This window comes from Dreissena polymorpha, chromosome 11, assembly GCF_020536995.1.
Source record: "Dreissena polymorpha isolate Duluth1 chromosome 11, UMN_Dpol_1.0, whole genome shotgun sequence".
Lineage (NCBI taxonomy): Eukaryota > Metazoa > Mollusca > Bivalvia > Myida > Dreissenidae > Dreissena > Dreissena polymorpha.
The window spans coordinates 72,675,453-72,699,958 of record NC_068365.1 but is presented as its reverse complement, the minus strand read 5'-3'; the positions used below and the strand labels follow the sequence as shown (position 1 = coordinate 72,699,958).

The 24,506-nt window shown below is 33.6% G+C and overlaps 1 protein-coding gene and 1 long non-coding RNA gene across 2 annotated transcripts in view; both read left to right on the top strand.

Moving 5' to 3' along the window:
- Positions 1-24,506, top strand: part of LOC127850894 (myosin-11-like) — a 160,915-nt gene that overhangs the window by 31,886 nt on the left and 104,523 nt on the right. The window contains exons 9-13 of the mRNA XM_052384285.1: positions 1,161-1,261; positions 6,365-6,544; positions 11,126-11,146; positions 16,184-16,250; positions 16,817-16,923. Of these exons, the coding sequence (XP_052240245.1) occupies positions 1,161-1,261; positions 6,365-6,544; positions 11,126-11,146; positions 16,184-16,250; positions 16,817-16,923 (476 nt within the window). The remainder of the gene's footprint in view (positions 1-1,160; positions 1,262-6,364; positions 6,545-11,125; positions 11,147-16,183; positions 16,251-16,816; positions 16,924-24,506) is intronic.
- LOC127850907 (uncharacterized) lies at positions 3,531-6,313 on the top strand. The gene is made up of 2 exons (XR_008035556.1): positions 3,531-4,362; positions 4,532-6,313. It is a non-coding gene; the product is annotated as an uncharacterized LOC127850907 (long non-coding RNA).

The window sequence follows — 24,506 nt, the reverse complement described above, 5'->3', positions numbered from 1 at the left end:
AATAAGAAAGGTGGTTATTTAAATTTAACTTTCTGAGGGACTACAAATGCGTCAAAATACAAATCCAAGTGGTAAAGGGCTAAATACGTATCTAAGTAGTAAAGGGTTAAATACGAATCTAAGTGGTAAAGTGTCAAACTGGTTTCATAAAAGCAAAGCCTCACATTTTGCTGACAATCATTCTGTTACAAGGATAATGTTGATTTTTATGTCCCCGGTAGGAGGGCATATAGTTATCAGACTGTCCGTCCGTCTGTCACACTGCGCGTTTAGGTTTCGAAAAATGCTCATAACTTCTATGTCCCTTGAGATGTAACCTTCATATTTTGTATGCATGTGTATATGGACAAGGCCTTTCCATACGCACACAAATTTTGACCCCTGTGACCTTGACGTTGAACTTAGGGTCCGCGTTTAGGTTTTGAAATCTGTGTTTATGTTTTGAAAAATGCTCATAACTTCTATGTCCCTTGAGATATAACCTTCATATTTGGTATGCATGTGTATATGGACAAGGCCTTTCCATACGCCTAAAAAATTGGACCCCTGTGACCTTGACTTTGAACTTAGGGTCCGCGTTTAGGTTTCGAAATCTGCGTTTAGGTTTCGAAAAATGCTCATTACTTCTATGTCCCTTGAGATATAACCTTCATATTTGGTATGCATGTGTATATGGACAAGGCCTTTCCATATGCACACAAATTTTGACCCCTGTGACCTTGACCTTAAACTTAGGGTCCGTGTTTAGGTTTCGAAATCTGCGTTTAGGTTTCGAAAAAAGCTTATAACTTCTATCAAGCGTTTATAGGGGGCATAAGTCATCCTATGGTGACAGCTCTTGTTTGTATGCAGGTATTCTTTTTTTTGGCAGAAATTGAAGAGAACGACAAAGTTTAAAACTGGTTTAATTGTGCCAAACCTCCTACTTTGCTTAGAATCCTTTAGTTAAATTAAAAGAAAAATGTAACAAACTTAGTCAACTGTTGGAATTTCTCTATGGTATGTTTAATTTGCAGAACTTGAGGAGAACAACAAAGTTTAAAACTGGTTTACGGGTGGCAAACCTCCCACTTGGCTGAGAATCCTTTAGTTAAATTAAAGAAAAATGTAACAAACTTAGTCAAGTGTTTGAATTTTTGTATTGTATGTTTATTTTGCAGAACTTGAAGAAAAAGACGAGAAGTTCCAGTTAATGTCAAAGCAACTTGATGTGAAAACACAGGAAGCCGTGCGATACAAGACTGCTGCAGATGTTGCCAAGGTAACATCATTAATTTGTGACAACACGATGAAAATTCATTGTTTTATCTATTTCAGGAATGTCTAAATCAGCCATGCTTTAAACACATGTTAATGAAGTTTGTTATTATTGCAGATGGTTATACTTTGGATTTTTTTACAATGGTTCTTAAAGCCAAGACCACACATTTTAATATTTAGAAAAAAATAACACATAAACATTGCAGAGATCATTTTAGTAGAAATCCTTTTAGTTGATAATTATTATGTTGAAAGTTAATACATATATTACACTGAAAACTTGCATAATATTTTTGTTTTATAAGTATGTACTCAATGGTGTAATAATTATTATTGTTTTGTAAAGAATGCAAACTCGGATCCTATAGGTCTTTTGACCTTTTTGCAGGTTTGAACAAAAACAAATGTCCAGAAATTATACAGTTTTTCTTTTATCCTTGATTTATTGTGTTTCATTTTTTGTTTGTGATTTGTTTGCTGTACAAATTTGATATTTACAAAGCTTTTTTCATTGATTCTGTGAACTGAATGTTAAAAAAAATGTGATCACATCTGAAGAGCCTATATACATATAGGCAGCAAATTAAATGCAAACGAAACATTTGTAAAATGTGTGATACATTTGATTCAGTTTATCACTTTAAATTATTTGAATATTAAATAATGTTGTTCCAGAAAATGTGTTAGTGAAGGCATTTAAATGCCAATGGTCTATTCACAAATAGCATACTCCTAACAGCTTCATTGACTTTTGTTCATGACTTAAAGATAAAATCATTGGTACATTTAAGAATATTTTGGCATTAGTTTTGTTTGTTTTTATACGCCCGTATAAAATACGGGACGTTATATGTGAAACCCCTTGGCGGGCGGGCGGGCGGCGGGCGGAAGGCATCACTTTGTCCGGACTCTAATTCAAATTGTATTCATCCGATCTTCACCAAACTTGGTCAGCAGTTGCATCTAGTTGATATCTAGGCCAAGTTCGAATATGGGTCATGCCGGGTCAAAAACTAGGTCAAAGGGTCAATAAGTGCATTTTCAAAGGGGCCACTTTGTCCGGACTCTATTTCAAATTGTATTCATCCGATCTTCACCAAACTTGGTCAGCAGTTGCATCTAGTTGATATATAGGCCAAGTTCGAATATGGGTCATGCCGGGTCAAAAACTAGGTCATAGGGTCAATTAGTGCATTTTCAACGGCGCCACTTTGTCCGGACTCTAATTCAAATTGTATTCATCCGATCTTCACCAAACTTGGTCAGTAGTTGCATCTAGTTGATATCTAGGTCAAGTCCGAATATGGGTCATGCTGGGTCAAAAACTAGGTCAAAGGGTCAATTAGTGCATTTTACTTTGTCCGGACTCTAATTCAAATTGTATAAATCTTATCTTCACCAAACTTGGTCAGTAGTTGCATCTAGTTGATATCTAGGCCAAGTTCGAATATGGGTCATGCCAGGTAAAAAACTAGGTCATAGGGTCAATTAGTCCATTTTCAACAGCGCCACTTTGTCCGGACTCTTATTCAAATTGTATTCATCCGATCTTTACCAAACTTGGTCAGTAGTTGCATCTAGTTGATATCTAGGTCAAGTTCGAATATGGGTTATGTCGGGTCAAGAACTAGGTCATAGGGTCAATTAGTGCATTTTCAACGGCGCCACTTTGTCCGGACTCTAATTCAAATTGTATTCATCCGAAACTTTTAAACAACTTTTTATCCTGCGTCAAAGTGGTATGGGGGTATAAGTCACATTCAGTGACAAAGCTCTAGTTCAAGTTGAATTCACCAAACTTGGTCAGAGGTAGTATATAGATTATATATCAGTCAGGTCTGATTGGAGACATGCAACCGATTAACACATGCAATATTTTTATGCAATATTTTTATCCAGTTTTATTTTGCGATATTTTCATCGGGTTTATTTTTTTCGCGATTTTTGAAATTTTTTTTTGCTTATTTCCAAAACAAATACATCAATCATCAGTGTATCATCTCCAATGGCACACGAATCGGGCGTATATTGCTCCGTCATGCGGCGCTCTTGTTTCTTCTTTTTTTTAATTAGTGCATTATATTATATCTATGAGCATGAATTATTTTGTTGTATTTTGTTTGTTTTAACATTTTTTAATTTTACAACAATTTTTGTTTGTTTTCATAAACGTTTTTTTTATGAATCTTTTTTTTACATGTATTAACAGTTTGTTTTAAATGCACTGCTCACTATAAATTGCACTGAGTAATTTAGAGAAAAAAAATAGAATTAGACTCTTTGAATTCAAATCACTAGAATTAGTATTGAATCTATACTTTTTTGTACACTTAAAAATGTAGATTTCACATTTAGTCAGTTGGGAATAGCAATCAAGTTTGTAGTCACTAATATTCTGCTATTTATTTAGATCTCGTTTATAAAATTCCCAAAACATAGCATATTAAAATGAACTGAAAAAAAAGATTTTGTTCATTTGGATACCCATATTTAATCTTAAAATAATCTTCGTTTTGTTTGTACCAACTTTTGTACATACTTTAACTGTATCAAAGTCAAAATCTCTCTTTTAATCTGACAAAACACAAATATATTTCATTACCTTGTTTTCTCATCAATACTATATGTAAAAAAATAAGCCTTGTATTGCGAAAATGGGTCTTATTCCAAATATGGCCAGCATTATAACTAAGCTCCAGTTACCCTGCCACCAATGAGACTTCAAAAGTTCAGGTTGGTTTGGAGCTACGCTAAATGGCTGCATATGGAATGCCGTAATAACTCTAAGTTTTAAGACACTCTGATTTTTAGCTCACCTGTCACGAAGTGACATGGTGAGCTTATGTGACCGTGTGATGTCCGGCGTCCGTTGTGTGTGCATGTGCGTGTGCGTGTGTGAGTCCGTCAACAATTTGTTTGTGTAGACAGTAGAGGTCACAGTTTTCATCCAATCTTTATGAAATTTGGTCAGAATGTTTATCTTAATGAAATCTGGGTTGGGATTGTATTTGGGTCATCTTGGGTCAAAAACTAGGTCACTAGGTCAAAAACTAGGTCACATAATAGGTCAAATAATAGAAAAACCTTGTGTAGACAATAGAGGTCGCAGTTTTCATCCAATCTTTATGAAATTTGGTCAGAATGTATATCTTGATCAAATCTGGGTTGGGATTGTATTTAGGTCATCTTGGGTCAAAAACTAGGTCACTAGGTCAAAAACTAGGTCACATAATAGGTCAAATAATAGAAAAACCTTTTGTAGACAATAGAGGTCGCAGTTTTCATCCAATCTTTATGAAATTTGGTCAGAATGTTTATCTTGATGAAATCTGGGTTGGGATTGTATTTGGGTCATCTGGGGTCAAAAACTAGGTCACTAGGTCAAAAACTAGGTCAAATTATAGAAAAACCTTGTGTAGACAGTAGAGGTCACAGTTTTCATCCAATCTTTATGAAATATGGTCAGAATGTTTATCTTGATAAAATCTGGGTTTGGATTGTATTTGGGTCATCTGGGGTCAAAAACTAGGTCACTAGGTCAAAAACTAGGTCAAATAATAGAAAAACCTTGTGTAGACAGTTGAGGTCACAGTTTTCATCCAATCTTAATGAAATTTGGTCAGAATGTTTATCTTGATGAAATCCTGGTTTGATGCTATTCATATTGCATACCCGTATCGGCTCATGGATGCAGTATTTTAAGTGTTCTTAATTTTTTTGAACACCTGTATTTTTGTCTCTCAATTTTATTTTTGGAATATTTGTTGTATAGACGAAAACAAATAAACTTAGAGTAATTACGGGAAGACCCATGTTTGAATGGACAAGTTTAATGGTTATTTCTTCGAATATTTTGTATTTTAATCATGTCAGATTGGCTATGTGACAACTAGATTTCTGTCTTATAAGAGGAATGTATTGTTTTTTGTTGTTGTTCAAGCCACTTGTAATATAATCTACCAATAGCTTTAAGAGTGCCAGATATACATTAACTAATATTATGCCTTTACTCTGATACGTACATAACACTATTTCTGTTTATAAAGTATATTATAAAATAGCATTTCGACTCATATATCATGAAATTATTGTTATGCAATTAAAAAAAAAAAATGGGCATAACCATACTTTCCCTTATTTTGTATTGATGTCTGAAACAGACATTTGCTTTGTTCTTAGTTTGATTTAACTCTTAAGATATACCGCTCTGCAGGGGTTTCATTAAGAAGCATAAGGGTAATGTAAGTTTTATTTTTATGCCCCCTTTCGAAGAAGAGGGGGTATATTGTTTTGCACATGTCGGTCCGTCCGTCCGTCGGTCCGTCCACCAGATTGTTTCCGGATGATAACTCAAGAACGCTTAGGCCTAGGATCATGAAACTTCATAGGTACATTGATCATGACTGGCAGATGACCCCTATTGAGTGACTCAAAATAGTAAAATGGTTTCCGGATGATAACTCAAGAATGCTTAGGCCTAGGATCATGAAACTTCAAAGGTACATTGATCATGACTGTGAGATGACCCCTATTGATTTTCAGGTCACTAGGTCAAAGGTCAAGGTCACAGTGACTCGAAATAGTAAAATGGTTTTCGGATGATAATTCAAGAATGCTTACACCTAGGATCATGAAACTTCATAGGAACATTGATCATGACTGGCAGATGACCCCTATAGTTTTTCAGGTCACTAGGTCAAAGGTCAAGGTCACAGTGACTCGAAACAGTAAAATGGTTTCCGCATGATAACTCAAGAATGCTTTACGCCTAGGATCATGAAACTTCATAGGTACATTGATAATGACTGGCAGATGACCCCTATTGACTTTCAGGTCACTTGGTCAAAGGTCAAGGTCACAGTGACAAAAACATATTCACACAATGGCTGCCACAACAACTGACAGCCCATATGGGGGGCATGCATGTTTTACAAACAGCCCTTGTTATTTTATAAAAGTTAAAAAGGAGCCAGTTTTTGTTGTAGATTTGGGTCTAAATTGCTGGGTGATTTAATTACCTGCCTCAAGTGTCATAATGAAACCCCTGCCTCTTTCAGACACATTAACATAGCTTTCCCTCTCTAACACCTCTCTCTTCATGTAGAAAAGCGCCAGCGATAACGAAGCTCACACAACAATGCTGCATGAGGAAATCAAATCGCGTGATGAAAAGATTGTGGAGTTGCGTAAAAAAATCTCCAGAATGGAGATTAATTTGACCGAGTCCCAGTTCGATACGCAACTAGTCTCAAAGAGGCTGGATAATACACAGGCACAGACGAAGGTAAAAAGCATGCACGTGTGTGACTAAGATATTTTGTGTTGCGGGAAAGTCATTAACTAAGTTCACTGTCATGAAAATTGAAAATGATCTTTTAAGAAACTTCACATAATATATCAGCACATATGAACATTTGTTAACAGCGTTCACAGTCATGTAAAGTGTGACTTTATTTTTACGAACTTTCATAAAATGGGTTTTTGTGACTCTGTTAACAAAGTTACGTTAGGTTGTCACCTATATGTGGTTAAGTTTTTAATGAAATTCACTGAAAAGGTCATGTGTCACAATTAACACATTTCACAGTCATATAAATTTTCACATATGGTAAATTGTGTAAGAAAGTTCATCTTAAAACGCACTTTTTACTAAAAAATCTGTTAAATTTTATGGGCTCAATTTTGTGAATTATTAGTTATCAACATAATATGAATAATTTACATAGATTGTTTCAACAAAAATACAAAAATAAATAGTAATAACACTCTTAGAAGACAAGACTTTAAACTTTAATCATTAATGAACAAAGGAAAAATGTCAAAAGACAAAAGTTAATAAACGGAGAAAAAAACTTAAATGTTACTTTGAGTTTAAATGAGTGTATTATCTTACTTTGTATTCTGGATTAGGTGTTTATAGTAAATGGCAATCATATTTAAATTAAGTGAAAAGGTATCCAATCATTGCTTGAAGATATCACACAATGATTGGTGTACTCTGATTTTTAACATAAACGCACTTGATGTTTTTTTTGTAATTCGAAAACACACATTTGGAAAGTTTTGTAATTTTCTTTAGAAAGTAGCTGCAGAGAAATTTAAATGTTTTGTGGCAAATCGCTGGTCCATATATTTCTGTTTACTGGCCCTACTGATCACTGTTTTAATTTTTATGGTTCAACTGTCAACTAGCATTAATAGACTTGCTTTTTCTCAATTTCAAATTACATATATAATAATATTCTATCTTTGGTTAAGATGTTTCTGTGTAGACATGCACATACTAAAATTGCAACAATTTGATTGTCACTCTATTTACAAGTTTTCCTATTGATTTGTATGAAATTTCTAATTAATTTAGATAGGAACTAACACTAAGTACGCTCTCTGTTAACCATGAAATAATGGTATGCACTTTCATATATGATGTCTGTTTTTACTATTCTCTTTTATTGAGAGAAGCACTGATAAAACAAAAACAAGATTTTGATTTAGTTTTTTCAGCTCGATATTATAAAACTGTGTACTCGATAAATTCTTATATAATGTATTGATTTAACCATATACCTCTAGCAATCCAGAAAAGAACTAATATGAGGATTGCTGAAAATTCCAAAGAGTGTAATTTGCTGGACAAACATTTTTTTTAAGAATGTCTGTCAAACAATGATATTATTGAAAGGATGGTAGGTGACAAATAAGCCTCATTCTGGGAAAACAGAGCTTAAGGCATATGTGTAACTTGCCATCCCAGATGCAGCTAGCACAGGCTAATAAGGGAGGGAAGCGGACAACAACAACGAGCGAGGCCTGGTATAGGGGAGATAACCCTGGGTAATGGTAAGGGTTAGAGTTAGGGATTGGGTTAGGGTTAGGGTTAAGGCTAACCCTAACCCAAACCCGACCCCTATCCCTAACCCTACCTCTTACCCTTACCCTCTAACCCCCAATGTGCATTACAATACCAGGCCTCGCTCGCTGTCCTTGTCCGCTTCCCAATCAGGGATGCCATTTTCATAAAAATCCAGTTTAGGGGAAAGTGTCGTCCCAGAATAGCCTTGCAGTCTGCGCAGACTTATCGTTGATGACACGTGATTTAAGCTCTGTTTTCCCACAATAAGGCTCATATAAGGCGTGGCATTCACAGTTTATTGGAATTTATTCCAGATTACTGTTACATTTCATATTGAAATAAAGGTAAAGTGTGCAAAGGAAACTTTGTAGTTTGTGTTATGTGATAAACAACAGAGTTTGTTTGTGTTTTTGTTAGATTTTCTTGAAGATTTGTGATTATTATTTTTGTAACAGCTTTTGTCAATTTTGTTTAATTGTGTGAGAATGTTAGTTACAGCGTTTGTCTTTCTTTTTTTTTAAATGTTGTGACTTTTGGCATGATTTTTTGGCAAAGAGCATAATTATTTTTGCATATTAATTATCAGTGGTGTATCTTTTGAGTTTCTGGCTTTTGCTTTGGATGCCGATGAAAGTATCTGAATTAATAATTTGTTTGCATATAAAATGAATTAAAACCACAGTCAATTTTCGACATGTGTAACTGAAACAAACTGATTGGGATTAAAATTATGTTACTAAAACGTTTGTCATAAGGTCAGTCAGTTGCAAGGTCAATCAGTTTGAATATTAGTTTTGTTCTTAGATCTTTTTTTTCGGCATGATATCCAGAAAATACCTTGACCTAAATCCATTCATATTGATATGATGGTTACTTAGGAGGACAATTAGGTATGTCAAGAATGCTTGGCCCTTAGGTTATCTAAATTGGTTAACTTGTAGCTTTTGGCAAAAAGGAAAGACGCCAATTGATTTTAGGTAATAAGGTCAAAGGTCAAGGTAATTTTGTAATGTAACAGCAATTCACAGTGCTTGTTATTGTAAAATTATTTCTGCATAGTATCTTCATAATTCTTTGACCTAAGATCATGCAAATAAGTAGAATAGTTACTTCTGACACAGGAAAGGCACCTAGTGATTTTGAGGTCAACATGACAAAGGTCACATGAAATCAGAGTGTGTTTTTTAGAACCGTTTTATCATACATTCCTGCTTAATCATATATTGATTACATGGAAAAAAAGAAGACACACTTTGATTGTCAGATCATCAGGTCAAAGGTCAAAGTCACATAAGCTTCTATAAAGAAATATATTTTTAGATGATATATAGAGAATGCTTTCACCCAAGATCATCTTAATTGGTTTTCTTGTTGCTTGGGTAGAAATAATGATTCCCGTTGATTTTGAAGTCAAAGGTCAAGCTCTCAATGCATTGTAAAAAGACATTTGTTGCCATTAAGATTTAGGTCATAAGGTCATAGGTTAAGGGCACAGGGGCTCTTATCATGAAATGAATTTCCATAAAATATCAGGAGAAATCCAAGGATCATCAAGGAAATCCCAGGTTGTTAAAGCTTGCTGAAGGATGACCCCTTAAGATCGTCAAATCAATAGATCTATGGTGAAGGTCACAGGGACTATTTTGCTGAAAGTTGGGCAGTAGAAGGGGTTCATACATGTTTTAAAAGCATCTCTTGTTTATAAATTAAAGGACAGTCAATATATTGTGATTATTTATAATGTTCACATGTATTATTTCACTATAATTATCAAATTGTTCAAATGTACTGGTACGGAAATTGGTATTTAATGTGTTCATGCTTTTGAGGGGAAATTTCTTAAAAGTTGTTAAATATCCAGTGTATGGTTTGAATTGAGGAATAAAACTGCTTTTTTCTAAATTTCAGACCTGGCAGTAATTCTTATTTGCTTCTGAATGATATACTTTTTGAATACTGTGAAATCATTTAACCCTTGCCCGCTCAGAACAAAGTGAAAATGGCTTTGTGCAAACATCATAAAACCAAAACAACCTGCGAGTAACTGGCAGTCTGTTCAGGTTTTATGCTGTTTGCTGCTCATCAGTATCTAAGGGTTGGAAATGAAGCCTTTAAAACTTGACTCTAGTAAGAAAGGCTTTTAATAAAAATTAACCTTCTAAGGGACTACAATTGCATCAAATTACGTATGTAGGTGGTAAAGTGTTAATTTTCTTGTGGTGAACTAGTGGGATATCTCACAGTCCTTATATGTGGGTAAGACTGCATGATTTAATAAGATATGAGTTAACAGATCTGCATTAATGCACTTTTTTCCTGAAAATGTGTGAAACAGAGAGTCTAGGCAAAATGAAATGATTTCACAGTATGCAGTTTGGTTGCAAGACTTGAATTGTATTTAAAAAAAATTCAGCAGCAGTTTTTTTTTTCAAAAGTTCATATGTAGATGTTATTGCTATTTTTTAGTATAAGCATGGACCTTATAAATAATAAATAAAGTAGAAAAGGAAGAAAAAATAGGCATAAAATGACAGTACTTTTAATTAGAATGGCAAGAACTATTTTATCAGGAACAACGAGCATGTAAGTGCAAAAATTGTGTTTAAAAATAAATGTTTAACAAGAGCCATATAACTCTGTATCCAATGGTAAAAGGCATTTTGTTTGTTGAGGCAATCAATCTTTATTCAAGAAAAGTGAATGCAAGGACTAGAACTCTATTTGTAAGACAATGATAAAGAATGAAGGGAAGCTAAGAACAATTACTCTGTACGGCCAGCAACTCTATGTATGCTTACAAACCAAATCTGGTCATGCAAAGATAGTGTTTTTGTTTGCAAGTTCAAAAACTCTGTATGCAATTAGACATCTTATATGGAAAGACAAGAACTCCTTAAGACAACACATTTGATAGCACTTACAAACCACAAAATAGTATCAACGCCGCGTAAAAGAATAATTGCCATGAAATGGACATTTGTATGCATTCTCTATGTTTATTATTTCATAAAGAAAATACATGATCAGGAGAAGGTAATGTTATCTAGTCATCTTCCAGGTAATCATGGTAACACCATTTTTGTAGTATCCATGGTAACAAGTGTAGCAACTCTCTTGGCAACTCTGAATTAACATGTTAAAATTCAAATTTATCTTTTTAACTACACGCATTGAAATAGCAATTGAACAAAACACTGGTTAGTTAGCATGTCTTTTCTTTGCTTTCTCAGTATTGTTTTCTAGATTAACATTTCAGATAAACTGTGTTCTTTTCTGACGCATAGAAATAGTGTTTTGATGTATAAAACACTGGCAAATCAGCATAACTCTTATAACACAGGACAACTTGTTCTTAGTATAAGTGCTGTTTACTTAATACATGTTCTACATAACAATGCTCCATTAACAAGACATGTTACCCACTTTAAACAATCAACCACCTGTTTTTATGTCCCCCACCACTATAGTGGGGGACATATTGTTTTTGCCTTGTCTGTTGGTTGGTTGGTTTGTGTGTTTGTTTGTGCAAACTTTAACATTTGCAATAACTTTTGCAATATTGAAGATAGCAACTTCATATTTGACATATATTTGACATGCATGTGTATCTCAAAGAGCTGCACATTTTGAGTGGTGAAAGGTCAAGGTCAAGGTCATCCTTCAAGGTCAAAGGTCAAATATATGGATCAAAATCACTAATTTAATGTACACTTATGCAATATTGAAGATAGCAACTTGATATTTGGTATGCATGTGTATCTCATGGAGCTGCACATTGTGAGTCTTGAAAGGTCAAGGTCATCCTTCAAGGTAAGAGGTCAAATATATGGGGACATAGTGTTTCACAAACACATCGCTTGTTTTTTTATTGCTTTACAGGGGTTGATTTTCGCTTTTAAGACTAAATTGCTCAATGTACTATTTTTTATCATATTTTCATACTAAACCCCTGAGTCTGTATCTCTTGTAGATATTTGATATAACAGAGGAAAGTGAAGAAAATGCCTCAAATAGTGACGTAAATGTAGATGGTGACTTTATGGTGAGATACGTTGTGAAATCTGGGGTTTTGGGAATCAGGTGTTATAGTGCACACAACACAAATGCAGGATGTTGGAAAATGGTGTGATATGTGGAATTTTGGGAAAACAATTGTGAAAAACTAAAACAGAATTGTTTTTTTACTTGTATGTGCACCCGCATCTGTTTGCAGTATTTCTTGGCACTAGTGCAGTTAAAATCTAGGGGTTTTGAAAGACAAGGGCAAATGGCAAATTGTGTGTGTGTTTGTGCATTTGAGTTTCACCCAAATGTACATGGATGGATTCAGGTATAAAATTCTCGAATTTTGAGAAAACAATGTTGCAGGGGGTCTATCGTTGAATGGAATGCGGGTGTGATTATCTTGGGATTTGTCAAGGTGTGCATATGGCAACAAAAGTGTATTTTTTCAGCATGAATATGCAGTCTTGACACAAATGTAGATGGTGGGATATGGGCATAAACTATGGGGATTGGCACACATTGGTATCATGGCAACAGAAGTGCTTTGTCATGGATGCACGAGTATTCAGTCCTTTTTGATACAAATGTTGACTGTAGTTGTGAAATTGGGTCTTGACAGTACAATAGTTCAAATGGCAATAGCAACAGAGTTATAGTGTGTCTGCCTTTAGTTTGTAGTCTTTTTCACACAGATGTAAACGGTGCAATAATGGTGAGAAATGTGAGTTTTGAAAACACAATAGTGCAAAACACAATAAAAGTTTTACCCAAATGTACATGGATGGATTCAGGTATAAAATTCTCGAATTTTGAGAAAACAATGTTGCGGGGGGTCTATCATTGAATGGAATGCGGGTGTGATATCTTGGGATTTGTCAAGGTGTGCACATGGCAACAAAAGTGTATTTTTTCAGCATGAATATGCAGTCTTGACACAAATGTAGATGGTGGGATATGGGCATAAACTATGGGGATTGGCACACATTGGTATCTTGGCAACAGAAGTGCTTTGTCATGGATGCACGAGTATTCAGTCCTTTTTGATACAAATGTTGACTGTAGTTGTGAAATTGGGTCTTGACAGTACAATAGTTCAAATGGCAATAGCAGCAGAGTAGTGTGTCTGCCTTTAGTTTGTAGTCTTTTTTTACACAGATGTAAACGGTGCAATAATGGTGAGAAATGTGAGTTTTGAAAACACAATACACTGCAACGCCGATATATCGGGGTTGTTGGGATCCAAAGATCGCGAGCGTGATATATCCGGCGCGCGATATAATTGGAGAAATGTCTAACTAAATTGTATTGTGTCAAATTTCCCCACTGTTTTCATTTTATATACGGCGATATTTTTATAGTAATAATTGCAAACCAATTCTACAATAAACATTTTTCATTACTACATACGTATCTGTATTTATCATAAAAACCAAAATGTAAATTATATTTTTCATTTTCTTGTACGATCGCTCGCGAAACAGTTCAAAACAAAAATTATTGCCTTAAAAAACGTCTTAAATATAATTGTGCATAGATTCGAATTTACCTTTATAAATAGTCCCAATGATGGAACTGAAACAGCGTAACGGTAATGATATAGCGTGTTTGAATTATATTTTATTAAGAGGAAATGTCAATGCCACATAATTCGCGAGATACCGCGGTACTTTAGTTGAAATTCACAACGAAACTTTTAATGGAAATTAAATTATCTCAATGTTGTACCCGCTACGAAACTTTTATTCACAAATAAATACACCCACGCCAATTTTCGCGCGCTTTTTATTAGAACAAAGAAATTCATGACCAGTACCGAAATTAAACGATTTATATACCAGTAAACTGCCATTATTACCTTTGAAATGACACTAATTGGTTATTTGTTAAGTGTTAAAAACAATCCCAGCCGTGTGTACACAACACTGTCACTTATCGACTGTTTTTCACGCTTCACTGCGACATATAGGGTGTTAATACTTGCTAGAACCGTTTTTTTTGCTTAAGTTAGCGAATTTTCAGATTAAATCATGACATTTAGTGATCATGCTTGTCGGATTTTTGGGAGCCATAGCCAAAGCGCGATATATTGGACAGCGCGATATAACGGTCCGCGATATATCGGCGTTGCAGTGTAGTGCAAAACACAATAAAAGTGTTTTGCTTGTCTGCATGGCAGAGTTATCATTCTTTTAACCCTTTCCCACTTAGAAGCAAAAGAAAATGGCTTTTTGCCTTACAGCATAAAACCAGAACAGTCTGCGAGTAACTGGCAGTCTGTTCAGGTTGTATGCTGTTTGCTGCTCATCGGTATTTAAGGGTTGAAAATGAAGCCTTTTAAACTTAAATCTAGTAAGAAAGGTCTTTTTTTTGTCCTCTACCGGTTTCACCGGAGGGGACTTATGGTTTTCACTCTGTGTGTCCGTCTGTCCGTCAGTCCGTCGGTCCGTCAGTCTGACACACTTCTCTGGATCCTGCGATAACTTTGAAAGTTCTTCATATTTTTTCATGAAACTTGCAACATGGATAGATGGCAATATGGACATTATGCACGTCATTTCATTTTGTTCCTTCGTCAAAAATTGTGGTTGCTATGGCAACAACAAAAAAAACCATGATGGAATTTCTGACAATGGTGGAGCCGGTAAGGGGACCATATTGCTTGACAATAGCCTTGTTTCATTTAATTTTCTAAGAGACTACAAATGTGCCAAAATATGTATCTAAATGGTATAGGGCTAAATATGTTACTAAGTGGTAAAGGGTTAATAAATGAATGTAGATTGTGAGATAGGGATTCGAAAATCTGGGTTTTGGAAATACAATAGTGCTGAGGTTGAATATTAGGTGAGATATGGCTTTGAAATCAGTAGAGACATGGCTTTGATATCAGGTGATTTGGAAAAAGTGTAATGGTGCAAATGTCAACAGAAGTGCGTTGTGTGATCATTTGAGTTTGCAGTCCGCTTTGACACAAATGAAGATGGTTACTTTATGTTGACATACGATTGTGAAAACTGGGGATTCAGGAATGGTGTAATGGAACTGCAAATTAGAACAGAAGAGTGTGTTAGTGTGAGTTAGCAGACCTTTTTGACACAAATGTACATGTATGTGGTGGGCTATGGTTGGATTCAGTTGTGGATTCAGGGGATATGGTATGTTGCAATAAAACAAATTGACATCAGAATTATTATTATTATATGTGTGTGTGTGTGTGTGTGCCAGTGTTTACCTTTGTGTATGCAATTCTGGGATTTCGGTTTGAATATCTTGGTGGCAGAGTTTTCATGATTATCAATTTAAGAATGTGAAGTTAATTATGCATTTCAATGCTACAAATTTATATTGATGACATGCCAAATATGATGGAACCAAGTTTTATGGGTTTTTTTTTCCTATTTGCAGTGTTGTTTGTTGAGAAATGGAAGAGGTCAAGTTAAGGTTTGCATTTGATCGTAATGTTTATAAAAGTAAGGTATTACAGTTGTGAAATACTATGTTATTTTTAAAGAATCTGTTTTGCTGTTCTTTTTTGGGGGTGATTATGTCTGTACCATAAGTCAATTTTTAGTTGTGTGTGATTATTCTCATGTTTTATAAAATACAAAGAATTCATGAAATAATGATTTTTTTCATCTGATGTTATCCCTTAGCGTACTTGGGTATGTTTGAAATTGTACAGATTCTACAAATAATCATTCTCTATTTAATAAAAATTTACCATTATGAAATGTGAGTTTTCTAGAATTGATTCATCATATAAACTATTATGTTTTGTAATAAATATTAATATTCAGAAGTGCTAAAAATGTTTGTCTATTAGGATTTAATTAGCCTGATATTGTTGTAATTTTGACTTTTAAACATTGTATATTAAAAGTTTAAATTTATTCTAATAGATTATTATATTTAGACCCAATATAGTTGTTATATAGTAATCGCAAGTTACTTATATTGGTTTCCACATTTACCTGCCTTATTGTCTTCACTACAAAGTAACTTTTTGAGTGTTAAAACAGTTTGACAGTTACAAAAATAAACTATGTTTTATGATTACATTTATAGGAAAAGCTTGCAAAACTTCAAGAAGAAGTGGAAAACAAGAAAATTGCACTGTCAGAGGCCGAGAGAGGTAAGATTTATGTTTTGAGTGAAAACTTACGTGTCTAGAATTAAAATACTTTACGTTTTCCCCCCTGCGACCCAAGCAAATGAAATATACTGTTAATGAACTTTTAGTCTGTAAACTACACTTTCATGAATAGTTCATGGATTGGAACCAGAAATTCACATTTTCTTGGATTTTATTAACCATTTTAGAGTTCTTAAACTGTTAATGAAACATTGAGTGTTCTTTTAATGGTATTTAGAGTTCATGAACCATTTTAAGCGGTTGTTATTGGTTTCTTAACTCAAAAAGGTTCAAAACTGTGCAGGAACCATTTTTTCACTGATGTTCATGAAATTGGGCTCTTAAACTTTAGTACATGAATCATTTCTTGAACATATGGCACCCTAAGGTTCATGAACAGTTCATGAACAGATCTTGAATCTATAGAATTGGAAGTTAAAATACTTTACTCTTAACTGGTCCTTTAAGTTTGAAGCAAGAGCCTGGATCATTTAAGAATGGAACTAAAAACACATTTGTGGATTTTCTCACTTTTGTTTACAATTGTGTAACTTTTTATTTTTCAGTTATGGACAAACTCCACAAAGAGCAGTTGACCAATCTGACACTGACCCACAAACAGGAAATAGAGGAGCTGAAAAATGAACACCAAGAACAGCTTGTAAAACTCACGGTAAGTGACTTTCATTCATTGTAAATTGCCATTTGCATGATTCGTTTTTTTTTCATGATTTCTCTTCCATTATTTCAAAAATTTAAAACTGCATGACTTGAATTGTGAAACAAAGATTTTTTGCATGAGTTTAATTATGATTTGCAGTTGGGCTTATTTGGTTATAAAGTGTTTTATTATTTACAAGTGAAAATCAGTTTCAGTATCTATAAGCATTTCAATGTTTAAATCATGTATGATAGCAGTTGTTTCCCTTTATTACTTTTAAAAATTACTTCGAGTGTAAGTCTGATATGTGTTTTGTACTTTAAAAGAGAAATAATTATTTTGTTTGAAAGGTTAAAATCCAATGTTTATTTTATAAGTTGATTTTATTTCAGTCTGTGTTAGTTTAGAAACTCATTAGGTTTTGTTTTAGCCCATTCGATATACATATTGATTATTTGACATTTTTATTTGCATGCAGTTGAATAATTTAGTACTTTGTAACAGTTTCATTTAACAATAATTAATTGAAAATATTTGAAGAATCGATAATCAATATCAAGAATGGTTTAAGAAGACCTAGTGATTTAATGTTTATTATATTTATTTATTTTTTCCCAACATATACTTAGAAATCAAAAGGTAAATTATATGTGTCTTGTTTTCAAAAGAACTGCAATAGCATTATTTTATGAAAAAACAACAATTGTTAAGTTAAAGTTGCAATATTAACACAAAAATAGGCTACTAAAAACGCCCTCACAATCAGACATGTATAAAGTATGTACACAAGCTTCACGTAATGACTCAAACATTGGTCAACCATTTAAAAGCAGGTCATAATGTTTACATCTTAAACACAACTTTTCTTTTCTGTTCTTTCAGTTTTTTTGTATTCTGTCCTTTTAATGACTATGCCATTTCACATGTTTTTATACCCCTGTTTTTAAAAAAGGACCATATGATGGATACACCTGAGCGGGTGGGTGGGCATGACGCAGCAAGCATTTGCCATTAAGTGGGAAATGTTTGTCTTGAGAAGAACTTTGTCCACCATGGATTAATTTTCAAATAATTTGCCAGAAGTGATAGATATTATAAGATGGAATGTTGCACCCAAAGCTATAGGTTAAAGGTCAATGTCACAAATCAAGGTCAGAGGTCAAATTAAGGGAATCTGTACTTGAAAATTCCTCAGGAGCATAACATTGTCCATCATGGCTGGATTTTGGAAAAAAAAACAGCATGATGAGAAGTAGAGATATGCGCATGAACCAGGTGCTTATATCCTAAGCTTGAAGGTCACAGCTATGGTCAAAGGTAAAATCAAGGAAATCTGTTGTCAATATAATAAGGTGGAATGTTGCGTGCAAGAATCTGGTCCCTTTGTCTTCGGTAAAGGTGAAATTGGAGGTCAAATTCCAAATTAATGAATTTTTCATTATGGTAAAAAAGGGAAATGATAGATGCGGCGTAGAGTAGCAAACAAAAAGACAGTTTCTATGCCCAAGGTCAAGATCACAAGTCAAGGTCAAAGGTCATATTTAGGTAATTAATACTTGACACTTTGATTAGAGCATTACTTTAATCAGCATCAATGGATCTGCAAATGACTTTGCAAAATGATGTGATGAACTGTTACATGCAAGAACCCGGTCACTAGGTCTAAGCCAACATCACAAATCAAGGTAAAATGATAACATGTAGTTGTAAGGACGAAGCAAATTAAGGATTTTGAAACCACTTTGCTGTAGTTAAAAGCATATTGAGTGGCACTGTATAATCAAGTCCTTATGGTAAAGGTCAAGGTCAGAAGTAAAGGATTAAGGTAAAATAAGGGAAGTCTATTGAGTCTTAAATGTAAAACCTTTGCGTGTTTTACTGACATGACTATCTTTGTTACATTCACACTCTTGCTGTGTGCAGTTTACAAGGTTTGGTATAATTAATGACAGCATATTAATATTGCAACTTTAAGTTTCAAAATCAGTGTAAGTTTGTAAAAACATGTTTATAGTAATAGTCACACTACATATAATGGTAAATTCTAAATGATTAAGTTTGTATTTGAGGGTATATGAGCCATTGCAGTTCTAGATCTTCTACTGTTGTTGAATTTATTGTTGATTATCGTATTAGATGTTGTTATTGTTGATTTTGAGTGTTACAGCAGTTATTGTTTTTGTTTGAGTGTCATCGTTAATAATTGTTTCAATAAGACACTAATAGATTGTCCTGCAGGCAAACATATTGAAAAAAGGTAAACTTAAAAAAACAAACATAATAGGTCATACAAAATGATTTTTTCCACACATGCTTTTTTTTGGTGCAGATCTTTTTCTTTGTATTCAAGGTTTATTTTTCAATAATATTTGCTTCATTTAATTGTATTTGAGCATCCCTCTGTGAGAAGGAGGTTTAATGCATGTACGTAAAGTGTCGTCCCAGATTAGTTAGTGCAGTCTGCACAGGCTAATGTGGGAGAACTCTTTCCGTCTAAACTGTATTTTTGCTAAGAAGAGACTTTCTTGAAAAGAAAAATATCATAAAAGCAGAAAGTGTTGTCCGTGATTAGCCTGTGGCAACTGCAAAGGCTAATCTGGGACGACACTTTACGCACATGCATTAAACAGCTTTTTCACAAAGCACGTGAAAGATTTAATTTATGTTAAAGTTCGAGCGCAACATTAAGTACTTATCTCTGAAACTACAACAGATTTTCAATTCAAGTTTACACATGTCTACGAGATCATCATGTGTAGGACCAAAGTCCATAACTCTTGACTGCAATTTGGCAGAATTATGCCCCTTTTTACATGAAAATTCTGATTGTTTGTGTCCCTTTACCACCTAGATATGTATTTCGACACAATTGTAGTCCCTAAGAAAGTTAAATTTATTTTAATACCTTTCTTACAAGATTCACATTTAAAAGGCTTCATTTCCAACCCTTAGATACCGATGAGAAGCAAACAGCATGAAACCTGAACAGTCTGTGAGTTACTCACAGGCTGTTCTGGTTTTATGCTGGTTGCAAAAGCCATTTTCACTTTGCTTGTTATTGGGGAAAGGTTAAACAACTCTTTATCTCTGTTTCTACTGGAGATATTCAATTGAATATTAAAGTTAAAGTATGTCTTAATTTTCTTTATGTATGTATTTGAACACGGCCACAACGCTGCCCTGAAATTATGCAGAGTAGTGTCCCTTATGTACTTGTAAAAAATAAAGGTTTACTTTTTTAATTACTTTAGATTGCACTGCCTAACCTTAGTGAAACTTTGGATATATAGAGCCTAAATGAAGACCCTGCTAAATTTTAGGCAAGAACTTCAATGTTGAAGATTCTAAAGAAAGATGTAGAGTACATTTAAATAACTTCAGTTAGAAAGGAGATATTTTGATGTATTTTATATGTGTAGCAACAAAAGTGGTATAAAAGACTAAAGGTTGGACTATTCTTTCGCTTTGATTTTCTGTCCATTATCAAACAATAAGTGAAACAAGCATTGAAATATAGAGATTTCAAAGACATTTATTGACGATGCTGCGAAGTCATCATACCATAAAAGAATTCTTCACAATGGTGACCTATGAAAAAGACCGAGCCAGTCCGATTGAGATTTTTCTAATCGGCAAACCTCGTTGATTATCATTGATAAATGTATAGGAAGCTCAGCTATAAATAGGTCAACATATTCTGGGAAAAAGATTTGATAATAGTTTGAAAACGTTAATTTTAAATCAGTTATATTCAATCCATTATTTGTTTTTATATCAATGAAACAACTATGCATTTTCTGTATTGTATTTGACATTGGTCGTGATTCTGTAAATAAATTGCAAATGAAAACGTGTATAATTAACGTTTAACGCGATCATGAGTGTAAAGAAAACGAATTATTTTGAACCTGCCATTTGTAAACCTTGTAGCGACTATGGTATATAAACAGCATAATAGCCGTACGACACTTGTGAAACTCGCTCTTATGCGTGCTTTCTCATTTTGCATATTTAATAAACTTTTCAAACAGAAATTACAAAGCCACATCAGTGCACATACTATGTTTGATAATTTATTCCTTTGGTGGATATTGTTTGCTGTTTAAAACACATATTAGGTCATATCGCAGAGATTTAATTAACTTTACCATGTGTTCATGGGCGAACTCACGTATTCAAGTGCTCTTACGACTATGTGCTCATACCTACTTTCGGGAATCATCATAAAATTATTGCTGTACTTAACAAACAAACATGCCTAAGCTTATTGAATTAGAGAAAACACTATAATCAAAGGAAAAAAATTATATGTTCATGCACATGTGAAATCATGTGCATACACATAATGTCATGAAGGAAAGGAAACAACGAAATATAAAGTTTGGTATGATATACATGTAAAATAAAAGAGCATGGTGCAAAATAAAAAAGCATGTCAAGTTTTGAATATATCTGCTGAAACGTAATGTTATAACCCACAAACGTTTTACTGTAACAGAAAGTTTTTTTAAGATAAGTGGTACAGAAAATACATGTTGAATATATTTTTTAAGATATTTCTTGTTATATTTGATCGAGATTGTAACCCGCCTCCCAGTTTATCTGAATGGGTCAAGTTCCCCACGGGTACTTAACTTCCCTGTAACCCCATTTTTTTTCCTACCAAATTGTTTTCGGACCCAATTTTTTTGGCATAATTTTTGTACCCAAAATTTTCGTACCCATTTTTTTTGGACCCAAAATTTTCGTACGCACAATCCCAATAGTGGTGATGAAGATAACCTTAAATTGATTCTTTTCTATCCATCCTCATCAAAAGCATTGTCACACCAGTACTCTCAGTACTTTGATTTTGTGGTTATGTTAGTGGAAACAAAAATTTAATATGTTTTCTTTCCTCTCAACAGAAAAGTATCATAATAATTTGCAGAGAAAATAAATTGTTTTTTAACTTGATTGGTTTACATATTCTCTCACATAAAATATTTTAGCTCTTTGCAACAGTTATAGATCCATCAAATTCTCTTAAAGTTTATTATGTTTGTTTAGTAAAAAGTGCTACCACTCATGCTTAGAGAGTGGCAATTAGCTAGGTTTGAGTGGAATTCTGCCTGTTAGTAATTTATACAGAACAAACAAGATATTTGACAGTTCAAATACCTTCATATTTGCACTGAACACAAATTTGTTTTTCATTTTGTCAATATTGCATTTAATAACACTTTCATGTATATGTGATATGTTCCATGATAAACTGAAATTTGTTGTCAAAACAGAAAAAAGTTAATTTGAAATAGTTAGGATGTATTAATTTTGTACTTGAAAAATGTTGCAATCCTTTGTTGCATAGTATCTTTTGGAAGAAACTGAAATTTATTGGAAAGAAACATACTTATTCTTGATTATTTTTAGGTTAACAATATATTGTGTACTCAAGTGAGTTGACAGTTTTTCAAATGCTATCAGCATTATTTTCAATGAAAAAAAAGATAAGTGAATTTAAGGCAGACAGAGAACACGTTTTTTATCTGCGAAAGCAAAGAATATTTTGTTTGTGAAAAAAAACAGTGGTCGAAACTGGATTCATTCTATTTCACTGGATGTTATAATTGCATTAAATAATGAAAACTGGAAATAACTTAATCCAATGGTCAATATTGGATATATTTTATTTCACTGATGGATACTGGGCATTATAATTAATTTCCATGGATTGAAACTGGAGAAATTTTATTTCATTGATCGCCTTTTTTTTATTTTTCATCAATTTTTTCCCCTCCTTTTTAGAAGTCACACTGCAGTGCCCATCTGTGCTACTGTCCGAATGCCCATCCAAAAATTTCCTGTCTCAGCCGTAACTTTACCATTTATTGATGGATTTTTTTATAGCTGGGAACACAGGTAAACTATCTTAAGACTATCTTAAGACTATCTCTCTCCCTATCTTTACTTATGGTCAAGGTCACATTAAGAGAACAGACGTCAAATTTTGCAATAAAACAGCTTGTTTTAATTAGGTCGGAATTTTGAGAAAAAAGTTAAATGTTAGAGCATCTGTGGGCACATGCCATGTTTTCTCTTGGCACAATGAGGTAATAAGTGTAATATATGATTGGAAACGGTATTTTTTAGCACCAAATGGTCATTAAGAGTGAAAACACTGGAAGCCAATATGATATCTAATTGTCACATTTGAGCTCATGTTTCTTGGCTACAAATTTGTATGGTTTTATTTACCATGTCTTAAATGAAAGTGCTATTATAATGCGTTTCATAATGTTTCATTAACAAAGCAACAAGTATTCATTCCATGTACTACGTTGATATAATGAAACAAGAATCTTTACAATAACTTTGAAATGTTATCAACACTTGACCAAGTAGGGGTGACAAATTTGCGTAATAATCATTTTCAGCAATGGAATATGATCATAGGGACACAAATATTATTCTTGCAGATTTCAGGTTTTGATTTAAAGTGGACAAAATTGTGAAGAGTAAAATAAGTTTTGACTTCTGATGAGTTATAGAACTTAAGTTGCAGAAAGCAATATTTACTTAATTAGAAGAAATTGTGATCATAAATATAAAAATAAAAAAAGTTAAGGAAAATATCACTAAAATGTGTATTTCGGTCTTCTAATGATTTGTAATAAATATCTTTTAGTAAGTTGCATAAAGTTAAAACAAAAGGAATTTTGACTTAATTATTTGAACGTGAAAACATTGAACTGGAAAATGTCCGTTAGGGCATAATGTGAATGAATTGTTGTAAAAAATGTTTGCATACATTTTATAAGTGGATAGAAGGATGTAAGTGGTTAATAACATATGGTGAACTAAAGGTGCCTTGTGTGTCGAGAATAGTAAGTGGAAGATAAGGAAATCAATGGAGTAAAAGGAAATATTCAACTGGAAGTGACCTTATATTTTAAAAGAAATAAGACACTTAAAATGGACGACAATGGCCACAGCTTTCCAGACAACTTTAGATACATTTACGCCCAGGTGAGGATTCTAAGTGCGCAGCTTTATGAAATGATTGGTCATAAATGTGTTCTTGAGTCTTATACAATATATTGTTTCCATGAAATGAAGATGTGCAAGATAGTAAGATAGTTTTTAATGGCCAATAATATACATTAAATTTGTCATAAATTATGTGACCTTGAACTTTGCCATAGGTGTGACAGTTAAGCATGGTAAAATGTGTTTACTTTAATTAGCACATGAGTTAAACCTGCAAATTTCTCATCAGTATAGAGTTTACAATGTGCAGGACCCTTATTTCATTCCCATTGATCCTTACATTCCGGAATTATGTGCCCTTGAACATAGTTTAAGCCTTTCCAACTCAGAGACAAAGTTCACATCACCAGGCTATGTGCAAACAGCATAAAACCAGAACAGCCTGCGAGTAATTCGCCGTGTGTTCAGGTTGTATGCTTTTTGCTGCTCATCAGTATCTAAGGGTTGGAAATGAAGCCTTTACAACTTTAATTTAGTAAGAAAGGTAGTTAATTAAATTGAACTTTCTAGGGGACTACAAATGTGTTAAAATATGTATCTAAGGGGTACAGGATTGAAAAGCAGAC